This window comes from Mixophyes fleayi, chromosome 6 (assembly GCF_038048845.1).
Source record: "Mixophyes fleayi isolate aMixFle1 chromosome 6, aMixFle1.hap1, whole genome shotgun sequence".
NCBI classification, from domain to species: domain Eukaryota; kingdom Metazoa; phylum Chordata; class Amphibia; order Anura; family Limnodynastidae; genus Mixophyes; species Mixophyes fleayi.
The window spans coordinates 152,140,404-152,152,328 of NC_134407.1; the positions used below are offsets into that span (position 1 = coordinate 152,140,404).

Below are 11,925 nucleotides of genomic sequence, written 5' to 3' on the forward strand. Positions count from 1 at the left end.
GGGTGCCCAGTATATTGACAACCATCCATAGGCATTGCCGATACCTATTTTTGCTATTTTGGATTAAAATCAACCAGAATATCCTATTATAATTATATCCCAATGGTCTTGATGTTATACAGGACAAATACACATTTATCACATCTGGATCCCAAAACAGAATTGTACCGAATTCTGCCAGCAAGACTCCAAAAATCCCAATTGCAACACACAAACAATAGAAAAAAAACCTGATAAAGATCAGTTTATATCACTCTTAAATAAAGAATAAATAACAGAGGTTTCAGCATACAGTGTTTGAGGAAAGGATTACTCCTTGTATAAAGACATGCATAGAGCAGAGTTGTGCTGGGATCAATGCTAAGCAGCATCCTGTGTTCTCAAAGCACATTCTTTGTTAAAGAGGAATTGTAACAATGTGTGATGTGCTACTAAGAGCTCAGACTTCCTCCCCATCCGCGCTACCATGTGGTGCTATCACTTTAAGGGGAAAAAAAAAATGTGCTAGTGAGTCAGCATTAGGGGAAGTGTCTGCCGACTGTTTTTATACTGTTCCCTTCCTGCTCATCACATGAGATTCTCTCTGTACTCCACCATGTTCAGACAGTTCCTGCTGCTCGCCCTCCTCGCCTGGGTCAATGGGGGGCTCTACTTTCAGGAGGGTCAGCACTGCTACAAACCAGCAGTCGGGGGAAACTTTGGAGTGAAGTAGGTACCTCTGCCTATCCTACTATTACTATGTTGTGATAGGTACATCATAAATATGATTATACAGGGCTTTTTATATGTATCATAATTTATTTGATCATTATTTTGTACTGATAATGTTGCGTTAAATATTTCGTAAATATATTTAGAGCAGGCTTTTACAGCTACAAGGAATGACAAGACTATGCTGCACAGCCAGAGGCTGCCCACTCTTAGTTTAGAGAATAGGACTTTACAGCAAAGTCAAACTGTCTGAGAGTATAATAAGGGGGGATCTAAAAAGACATCATGTTGTGTTGACAAGATGAAAAACTTTACAAAACTCATTGAAAATCAGAATATGTATTTATTTATAGTGACCCCATACCTTTAACTTCAGAAAATCACCTCTGGTTTAATATATTTATGTATCTATAGCTGTATGTGAACAGTACATTTTGTTACAATGTATGTGGGTAACATACTGTACAAGGAATTAAGACTTTGCAAGCTCTACCCACATAGCTTTCAATGGAAAATTAAAAATGCAGCAGTAATAAATGTACATCTAATTTGTAATAATGGAAACTGATTAGAGCAGATTTAGCAAAGAAAGGGGTTTTGGTTAAAAATGTATGAAGGAAAAAGCTTGTAAACCACCTTAAAATCACATCTAAATAATATACAAAAATGCATGTAAAAGTGCTGTCTGTGCACATAACAAAAGCTTCTCATAGTACAAACAAGCAGAAAAGCCTTGACTAAGGTTTGCTTGTACACATTACTTATTAGAAGCTGCACCTTGAACACTTGCACTGTTCACAGAGAAACTTAATGATTAATGGTGTTTTGATCAGCTCTCTAGCTTGCCCCCCCCCCAAGACGTTGTAATGGTTTCCTAGCTAAGTTAGTGAAATTATAATTAAAGATAACATCCAATGCAAGAATGTGTGGTTTTATTCAAGTAATGATTTTATGAACAAAGCACCAATTTATCATCTGCAGTCTACATATATTCTATGGACTGTCTTTGTGCACAGATCTGTTGAATGATGCAAAGTTATCTCATAATGACATTTTATTTAGCACATATACATTTACTACTTTTAATTTCTGAACATTTCTAATATTATTAGAATAGTCAAACACTTCTCTGATCACTGTGTCCTCACTTAAAACCAGGCTTTTGGAATCTGTGGCTCTCCAACTGTTACAGACCGACAGTGCATGGAACTGAAGTTCCACCACAGCTGGAGCATACAGATTGCCATACCTTATATTTGCCAACTCTCTGTCTTGCGCCATGGCCCCGCCAACCAATGCGGCGAATCGAGTCATCATGCAGTGGGGGAAGTGGCCATGATGCAAATTGAGGCAAATCACTTTCATCAAATCCCTTTCCGCCCACTTCTGCGATTGGAGGGGCCTCAACAGCAGTTTGGCCTGTTTGTATCAGACCAACGGTATTAGTGTAGTGGAAACCAATATGAGGCCATCAGACGGCCCAGGCGAATATAGCATCAGACTTAAGTAAAAGTATTATATTTAATGTTAACATAGTAAACTCCACCAAATACTAGATTTTCATCTTATTGGTAAGAGATCCTCTTTGAGGATACTGTGGGGAACATTTATGAAAACGGACACAAAAAAACCCAAAGGTGTTGTAACCCATAGCATCTAGATTCTTAATGTTTCTAAAGCCATTTAGCAAATTAAACTAAACATCTGATTTGTTGCTGTGAGTTACAGTACCTTTTTCCAATGTTTTTTAAAAGCTGTGTCAGTATGTATAAAACAAAACTGAAACAATTCTAAAAGTTGTCCAGCCACAAATCACAAGACTGCATTGTGCAATTAACCCAGGAATTCCCCTGTTCAAAACTCTAATATGGACTCCCTGGCACCATTAAGTGGTATTTAGAAGCACTTTGAGCACTAGAAATTCTCTTTGCAAACATATGCAGCTAATTTCTGAAAAAGTTAGTGCTGCTTAAGAACTACTATAACCACTTATAAAGAGTCCTGCTTGCAGGAAAATGTTTCATCTTCATAGAATTTTGTTTATGCTGATTCGTCTATCAGAAAATAACTGTTTCTGGTTGTACCAGTTACACACTCCGCATTAGCTCACTGGGAGCTGCATGGATAATCTTGCACAAAATGGGCGTAACTGTGCTGAATATGCTGAGAGCAAAGAAAATTCTGTAGTAACAGCAGGGCTCAGGTCTACGCACTGGAGATGATTGTATCTCGTCCAACCATGACAAGTTTACTGAAATTAGCACAAGGAGTAAGACTCAATGGTAAGTATTACATATAATAAGCAGAAACATAGAAATTTGATAACAGTGGTTTAAAATGAAAAATAAGGACATTTGCAGGGACATATCCTTAAATCTTGGAACTATCTGGAAATTATAGACAGTTGGCAGCTATGCCAACTTGAGTTGAGGACTATAGAAAACCTGCGTTAACCATTAGACTGAAGCAGTGTAAGTACTTTGTGCAAATGGTTCATGTGTCATTTGGGCAAAAGTAAATTGAAACTTTATAGTTTCAAATTTTCAACTGACTGCTTGGAAAACATGTTTACGTGTACTGTATAATTATATAAATAGTCATGGCTGATAGACTAGGGCATTAGATCTAAAATACAACGTCATCTAATATGGAAAGGCATTTTGTGGTGTTTACAAATGTATATGTAAAAGTTCCACATTTTGAAATGAGTGAAGATTTGGAAACAAAAGGTTATTTACAAAAGGGTAAAGGAAAGAATCTTTACTACTTCCAGAAATGCACCCAAACTGTCCTCATTGCAGTAAAGCAGGGACTCCTCTCTGAAATTAGAACAGCCCTTGGACATCAGTCTGTGCTTTGTTTTGTGGGTCCCACTGGATATGTACATGGTGGAGAGAGTGAAAATGCCACTTTAGAGTCCATTCTACCATCACTTGGGTCCATCCCCTTCATTAACTTTAGTTATCCGACTAACAGTAGAGGATGACGGCTGATCGTGGGCACCTCCTGAGTATTTGCAAAGTCAAGTCCTTGTTTGGAGAAAAAATGCCCCACACACTAAACAGGTAATGTCCCCCTAAATAAGCCTTATCCACTTCTGGGATATTGGTCTACAACTGGGTGTATACATTCTACCTTCTATCTGCTTAGCTGCTCCTCTCAGAAGAAGAAAAGTTCTGCACCCCTGCAGCTGTGGTCATCTTGGCCCATAAATCCATGCGCAGATGGCCTGGCTGCTGGAGGCGACCGTTTTGAGCATTCATAAATTACATTTATTGTATTTATAATATAATCTTGTTATGTACTTGACTGTTATTGTCATCTGCAATTAGCAATTTTGAGCACTAAAGGTTTCCTGCAATCTCCTTCAATAAGATAACAGACAGGAAATCAGCTGTGCTTACGAAAAATGCCTGCTACATCATTACCAAACTCTGTTTCTTCAGTTAAAATAAACTACTGAGAATATATATATATATATATATATATATATATATATATATATATATATATATATATATATATATATATATTTATATATATATATATATTCATAATATAATATATTATATACACACAGATCAGCCACAACAGTAAAACCAGTGTCATAGGCACCCGAGGCTTATTGATGTGCGTAATGTTGTGGCATGTGAGTGTGATTAGTACCACTATGTAAAGCTAGACCTATTTTACATGCAATGTTGTAATGATACATTTTAATATTCTTCTACAGGAACTATCCACGGCCACATGAATACATCCCTGTAGGAACTCTGCCACAGTCCTGGGACTGGCGTAACGTGAATGGCACCAACTTTGTCAGTTCTACACGGAATCAGCACATCCCGCAGTACTGTGGCTCATGCTGGGCACATGGAAGTACCAGCGCTATGGCAGGTGAGTCCACTATAATCTGACATACAGCTCCTGGTGGCTACAGATCCAACAATAGGGCAATGTCATCATTCTAGGTAATCTGTCTTATGTTCTGGTAATATTGAGATCTATTTATCTTTAATACAAGTGCAGCTGTCACATACATCCAGTGGGAGCAACCATGATGTGAGGTGCACCAATATTCACGACAATGTAGCCCATCAGTCAGGTCACAGGTTCAATGATTGCCATGAATATGGTTTTCACTTAAAAATGGCTGTATCCACTGTGTGTGGCAAAATAGAACACTTTACAGAAAATAAAGACGCACAATACCTGTACCCGATTGATATATGTGCCTTACTTCAGCATATACATATTACCAAATAAGCATATTTAAGCTTCCATATCAGTCCGTGCGCTGTAAATAAGAAATCTCACATTCCGTCCAAAGTAGTGAAGTCTGCTTTGCTTTTATTTGCAAACACTATAGGCGAGATCAGTGTTGGAAGTGAGCTGGGCCCGGTGGTATGTCATACCACTGCTTCTCATACGGCTTTTATTGTAACACTCTAAAATTCCATTCACTTACATTTCCCATACTACCACTTTCTCAACAGAATGGAAATCAATAATCCTCAATTTTGTGTTCCTTTTCTTTTTGTACACAAAAGCTAATGCAGCCCACCGACACAAGTAAGTGACCCTGATAAAATCGTTTGAAATTGTCATTTCAAAGAGATATAATTAAGTACCACTCAGCCTCATCTCACCAGTATTCTATGCAGGGCCTAACATTCTACTGACCTATACAAACAGAGCATTTTGGTTACCCCAGACACAATTTAAAAAACATTTTGGTGATCTCTATTAAAGCAGCAACCCAATAAAAAAAAAGTATGAGTTTTTTTATTTTTAACATAAATCACTGTAGCAAGAAATAAGAGGCTTGGCAACAAACATTTTTCAGTGGTTTGTTTCTTCTGGCTGCAAAGTCACATTGCACATGATGTAGTGAGCAGAGAGGCTGAGTCTGCTCATGAACTATTAAATCGTCCCTCTCTGCCATCACATGACCACAGAGGCTTCCTACACAGTACGCAACACTGAGTGAGAAGTATGGGGAAAAACAAGAATGGGCGCTATGGTGTACTGCTGCCGTTACTGCTACACTGTAAACAGGAACTGGAAGTACACAGAGAGTAAAGACTGACTCAGAAGTCATATGACTTTCTCCACATGAAGGAGCTTGATTTACTGCTACATAAATGTCTTCCAGCTGAGAGTCTGTGAGTGTGACTGGCAGCCACACGTTTCTCCCCTCCAGAGAGATATAAATAATACATAGGAATAATGATTTGTAGGGGAACAGTCAAGATAAAGTCCTATCTATTTTCCAATTACTGTACAATGTCTTGTATGATAAATTAGAATGTACTGGAACCCTTATGGGTATTAATGTTTCTCTCCCCTCACAGATCGCATTAATATCAAGAGGAAAGGAGCATGGCCATCTGCATACCTGTCTGTTCAGAATGTGATTGACTGTGGGGAGGCGGGGTCCTGTGAGGGTGGGGACCACTCAGGAGTCTGGCAATACGCACACCAGCATGGAATCCCTGATGAGACCTGCAACAATTACCAGGCCAAGGACCAGGGTAAGAAAGCATTTAACAGAACCAGATAGGGGGTCAAACTGAGAAGTGTACTTGTTGCCTAGTAATGGCAGTCATGTTGTGGGCTGTATTGAAGAATGCAGTCTGACAAATCACTAGGAACCAGCGACATCACAGAGATGATATAAGGCCCCGGTTGCTAGTAAACGAATAGACTGTAGTCTCAGGAATAGTGATTTAGGGCATAAAAGGATGCTTACATGAAATGCTATATAAAAACAAAACAACTCTGACCAAATGCTGTACATATTCCAACAGGGGATACATGAAGCAGAAGTTGAAAGATAAAAATAGAACATACAAATAATAATAATAATAATAATAATAATAATAATAATAATAATAAAATATATTATTCAACACAAAGCTGCTCTCATTATTAAAAGAGAGTTTAGCAGCAATGCATAATATTCATGGGCTATGAAACAAAACAACACTTTCTCATATAAATAGAAGGCTGAAAACACATGAGAAAGCTAGAAAGAGAAAAACATATTTAGTAAAAGTTGCAGGAGGACATATACAAAATAAAGTCATCTGAAGGTAGAAATATTATTACTCATTTTTGTTTTTTGACTTTAGAATGCAACAAATTCAACCAGTGTGGTACCTGCGTCACATTCCATAAATGTTCATTTATCTCCAACTACACCCTCTGGAAAGTCAGCGATTTTGGACCGGTTAGTGGAAGGGAAAAAATGATGGCCGAGATCTACAAGAATGGACCAATCAGGTGACCATTGCTTAAATACAAATTAAAATCATGTGTACGGACCCTTCAAATAAACCACAGGGTTAATAGCTAAAACACATTATGTGAAAGTACTGTTACGTACATATTACATAAGAAAGTAAACTTTGTGTTAGCACAGATATACATCGTTAAAGTGCACCCACCACCTAAAAACACTGGATGGCAGCCATTTTGTGTGCTCAACCAAGATTCACTCAGTGTTTGTCTCAGTGATGCCACTAGTATAGAATATATGCTGCGCTCTCCATGTTACTTTTGCTCCCCTTCACTTACCTTTCTATTGCTTTCTTTCTTCTCATGGTTCCTCTCTGCAAATGTCGGGCGTGATGTCACGCCCAATAATCAGTGCGAAATAAGGAGGGCTCCGGACGCCGTTATCAGATATTGTTTTTCCTTGGTCCTGGTGGGGCCGCAACAAAATGTGTTTAACCCAGACGTGTCAAACTCGCGGCCCAGAGCATATAAAATAGATTGTTCCTCTAGTATAAGGCAACTGGGAAAGGTTCTCAAAATATTTTGTTGCATTCTTTTTTTTAGGTACCAGTAAAGTCCTAATAAAATGCAAAATTGAGGTTGCTGGTATCTGAAACACTCCAGAGATTTAAAAGTCTGTAAATCAGAGAAGACTGGGAGTGTGAAACTTGCTGCATCAATAATTGTTTGCTCTATCCACACCCCACGGGAACTAGATATTGCGGAAAAATGGAATTAGAGGAAAAATATCCTCAGGGATTTTATAGTTTTTTTGTCAAAGTGCAAGAAAAAAATGCAAAATATGGTATTGGATCTCGACTTGCAGAGTCTGTCTGCAGGCTTCAACCACAATACATATTAAGTTAGGTGGGGATGAAACAATACTTTCTCTAAGCTTATCTAGTTCGTAGATGATTTATGCATATGTAGTGAGTCAATTGGAATCACATCCTCTCTAGCCAAGATACAGGGGGGTATTCAATTGTCGGCGTAAACGCTGCAAATCTCGCGGACCGCGCACTATTACCGTTATTACGGTAATAGTGCGCTGAAAAACCGTTACTACGGTAATTTTGTCGCTGGATTTCAGCTCGCGGCTCAGGGAGCTGCGAGCTGAAATACAGCTATTACCGTAATAACGGTAATAGTTTTAACGCGCCGCGGAAACCCGACAATTGAATACGCCCCATAGTGTCATTAGACCACTTCCTGAGTCTTTTTTTCCATTTAGAATTGTACAGTGTCAGGTGAAATTTAACTCATGTGTAAAACTATGACAGTGTCACCGAAATTTGAAGTTAGTCTCCAAAAGTTTCTAAACCAGTTTAAAAATAGAAATATTGAGAGCCATGAATTTTGAATCAGTCTTAAAATCAGCGACCAAGAGAAAGTACTCTGAATAGGGATTAGGTGGAGAAGTCATTAAACGTGTTACAAACATCTCCACCTAAAGAATTTATCATTTTTAAAAACGTATCAATGATGGTCAAAGTTACAGTGAATTGTGAATTATATACTACCTTTTATGATTGATGAATACTTTTAGTGAGGTAATCGGGAGATTAAAAAAACAAAACAAAAAGGTTATTTAAAAGGCCTGTAAACAGCACATCCCAATAATAATGATGAAAGAACCCCTTTTTAACGATGGGCATACGTTTTAATTTTCGAAGTAAATAAAAATATATTTTAACAAACTGTACACAAATACATTGGTAAAATATAAAAGGTAATGTGTTGCGAGTTCTTCATATATGTTAGAACACATGTAATAGCTGAATGATTTGTTGTATAATCCACTCTATATGCTATAAGGAGACAGAACATACCATAGACATTTATAATCCAGAAGAACAGCATGATGATGTCCTTGTTGTGTTTTACAGCTGTGGGATAATGGCTACGGAAAAACTGGACGCTTATACTGGAGGGCTGTATTCAGAGTACCAGCCAAGTCCAATGGTGAATCACATTGTCTCGGTGGCTGGGTGGGGCCTGGATGAAAACGGAGTGGAGTACTGGGTAGTTCGTAACTCCTGGGGAGAGCCTTGGGTGAGAAACTTTCCTTATTCACAGACACTTGGGGGTAAATGTATCAAGGTGAGAGTTTTCTGGCGGGTTTGAAAAGTGGAGATGTTGCCTATAGCAACCAATCATATTCTAGCTATCATTTTGTAGAACGTACTAAATAAATGATAGCTAGAATCTGATTGGTTTTTCAAACCCGCCGGAAAACTCTCAGCTTGATACATTTACCCCTTGGTGTTCAATCTTTGATATACTGCCATGAAGTCAAGTTACAGGCTGGTTAATGCTGACACTATACAAGGTTGCTGTATGACCTGTTCTGTATTTATTTTAGACCCTAAACAAGTGTTTACTATTAGATTCTGCAAAAAATTCACACACTAAAATTTACACACACTATTCAGGACATAATGTGTTAACATATTTTGCTCCCTAAACATGAAAAGAGAAATAAAAAGGCAAAACAAAAATTATAGGTTCCCTTTACCCAAAAATTTGAATAATCACAGCGTCTGAAACTCCCCATGGATGAAGAAAATAATCAACTCCAAATGCCAATTACGTAGCAGGCTCTGTTGTCAGTGGACCGCAGGTAGAGTTTAGCATTTTTTTTTTTTTCATTAGATACTTGTTTCTGTACTGTGCACCCTCACCAAAGGGATGTCTTTGTGACTGTAGGTAGATTTCTTTGCATTCTGTAGACTTGCATCCCCTTACATATGCAGAACAGGTGGATCAGCATAAGTTGAGTACAGCAAGAGGGTGTGCACATAATTAGATATGGACGTCTCTTCAGATGCGAGGTGTATTAGTTGCAGATACTGAAGGGCTGATACAAATGGTACAGGCACTATCTAGCTGCTTCTGACTGGCTGCTTGCGCGCTGATCCCTCCGGCTGATGGTACTTAATTCATTAGCGTTGCTGCTATATTAGAGCAAGTACAGGGCCTCCTTTCACATGACTTATTCGCTGTTTCTATTTCAATTACCGCAGGAAAGACTGCTATTTTTATTTTATTTTTTTTAAAAAAGGGTACACAACAAATATGGTGTGCTTGTATTCCATTACATTTTATATGGAAAATGCAACTTACATTTAATAGGAGTGAAGACATTCTCTGTTGTGCTATATGACACTTAATTACATTGTTATATTGTAGGGTAGCGTGATTTTTGCATTTACTACCAACACTGTTACACCTAATACCATAGACGTGTGGTGTAAGTATACACAATAATAAGCTTGACATACACCTAGCACTAATACTGTTTTTGAGTTTGATGCATCTTGAGATATGTTAGGCTCAACATATACATGTAGCTTTGTTGTTGTTTTTTCCGTGAACATTCAGTGCACAAATGTGTTCAACTCTAGATGAGGCCCCAATGAGTACATGATACTGGCCACTGTGGAGACATTATCTTACGCACAATATAATCAAATTTATGGAGGCTTTTTACTTTACAAATATGATAGAATGGGGTTCCCCAGTGGGTAGTGCACTGGCAGGATTCTAAAGAGGGTGCAGTGCTGGTTCCCCTCATTGGGAACAGCCAGCCCCCTTCTCTGACACTTATTCCTCCAGGGTTCAGGTGCCTGGGCTCTTAGTGCTGCCTTCTCCCATTTCCAGAAATGGGGAGCAGGGAGGCAGCCCAACGGTGCTGGAACCCACTGGATCCCCTCTGGACTGACAGCAAGTAGGGAACCTCTGGCACCACAGTGCGCCAGTTCCAGTGATAATAAAAATTTCCTGCATTTGTCCAGTGAGTAAACATTTAGACAGATATTTTTCTATTTTATAACATGTGCACGCCAAAATTTAAACCATTTTCACATAGACGACACTGTACCAGACATTTCATTTATAGATTTAACGCACAAGGTGCCATAGTATTTAAATGAAGATATGTCCCACAGGATGTACGGGGGGGGGGTCCTGGCCCCAGCTATCCTGCGATAGATACTTTGAATTCTCCATGTCTGTCTTACACACGTTTCTCATCTCTCTGCAGGGGGAGAAGGGCTGGCTCCGCATTGTGACGAGCACATACAAAGGAGGGAAAGGAGCGGACTATAACCTCGCCATTGAGCAGGACTGTGCTTATGGGGATGTAATACTGCCTTGATGCAAGTTTTCACAAAATACACAATCTTTCCATGAGGATAATAAAGAACCTGCGGAGCTGCAACCACCACTATGCCAAGGAACGAATCATATGTAAATATCTTTAACGGTCACAAGCTGCTATAAGTTACATATTCAACTTTCAAAGCCTTATGGGAGAAATAGAAATGTAAATTACAAAATCCAATCAGTCAGATCAGTGCCATGTATAATGTTTGGTCGAGTAGCCAAAGCCTGGAGTATGCTGCCTATGACATACATATGTCCCGTTGTATCTTTCGTGAACAATTACCACAAGCCTCAATGACTAACAGAGATGGGACAGGCACGCACAGGCACAGCAGATTCTTAAATAGATTTATGTAGCAGTATCTTTCACATGAAGATCTTTCTGTGGACCTGGCATTCTTATGGAGCACTGAATTTAATACCCTGTATAATAGGCAACAAGCTGGTCATGAGCTCAGAAGGGTTCATTACTAAGATGAGGCCAGTTCTGGGATTCAGTTGCCACATGTGGGAAGACATAAGTTTATTCTTTCATAGCCAAGAAAACAGTGTACTCTCTAGCAGAGCAGAAGTAAAGCACAAAGCACTAGCATTATTGAGATTATGCCTCTTTCTAATAAAATCCTGATATGTGTATGTATTGATTTTTAAATTGTCACAGTGTGGTGTGAATAAAAATAACATAAATAGCTGGGAAGCTTGTCCTGACATGGTCTACTGTCCAGCACATGCAACATAAAGACGGTGTAATACAAAAACCATACCACGCCA

The 11,925-nt window shown here is 38.7% G+C and overlaps 1 protein-coding gene across 1 annotated transcript; it reads left to right on the plus strand.

Annotated features, from left to right (window-relative positions):
* Positions 1-550: 550 nt before the first annotated feature.
* On the plus strand, positions 551-11,843 carry CTSZ (cathepsin Z). The gene is made up of 6 exons (XM_075176800.1): positions 551-708; positions 4,445-4,608; positions 6,066-6,245; positions 6,846-6,996; positions 8,877-9,042; positions 11,033-11,843. The coding sequence occupies exons 1-6, from the start codon at positions 572-574 to the stop codon at positions 11,144-11,146; spliced, it is 912 nt and encodes a 303-aa protein (XP_075032901.1). The 5' UTR covers positions 551-571; the 3' UTR covers positions 11,147-11,843.
* Positions 11,844-11,925: the final 82 nt, after the last annotated feature.

Bases quoted from the DNA above. Each gene is read 5' to 3' on its own strand.
- CTSZ (XM_075176800.1), top strand. From the start codon at position 572: ATGAGATTCTCTCTGTACTCCACCATGTTCAGACAGTTCCTGCTGCTC. The intron at 4,609-6,065 runs GTGAGTCCACTA...CTCCCCTCACAG, and splicing joins AAGTACCAGCGCTATGGCAG to ATCGCATTAATATCAAGAGG. The intron at 6,997-8,876 runs GTGACCATTGCT...TGTGTTTTACAG, and splicing joins TACAAGAATGGACCAATCAG to CTGTGGGATAATGGCTACGG.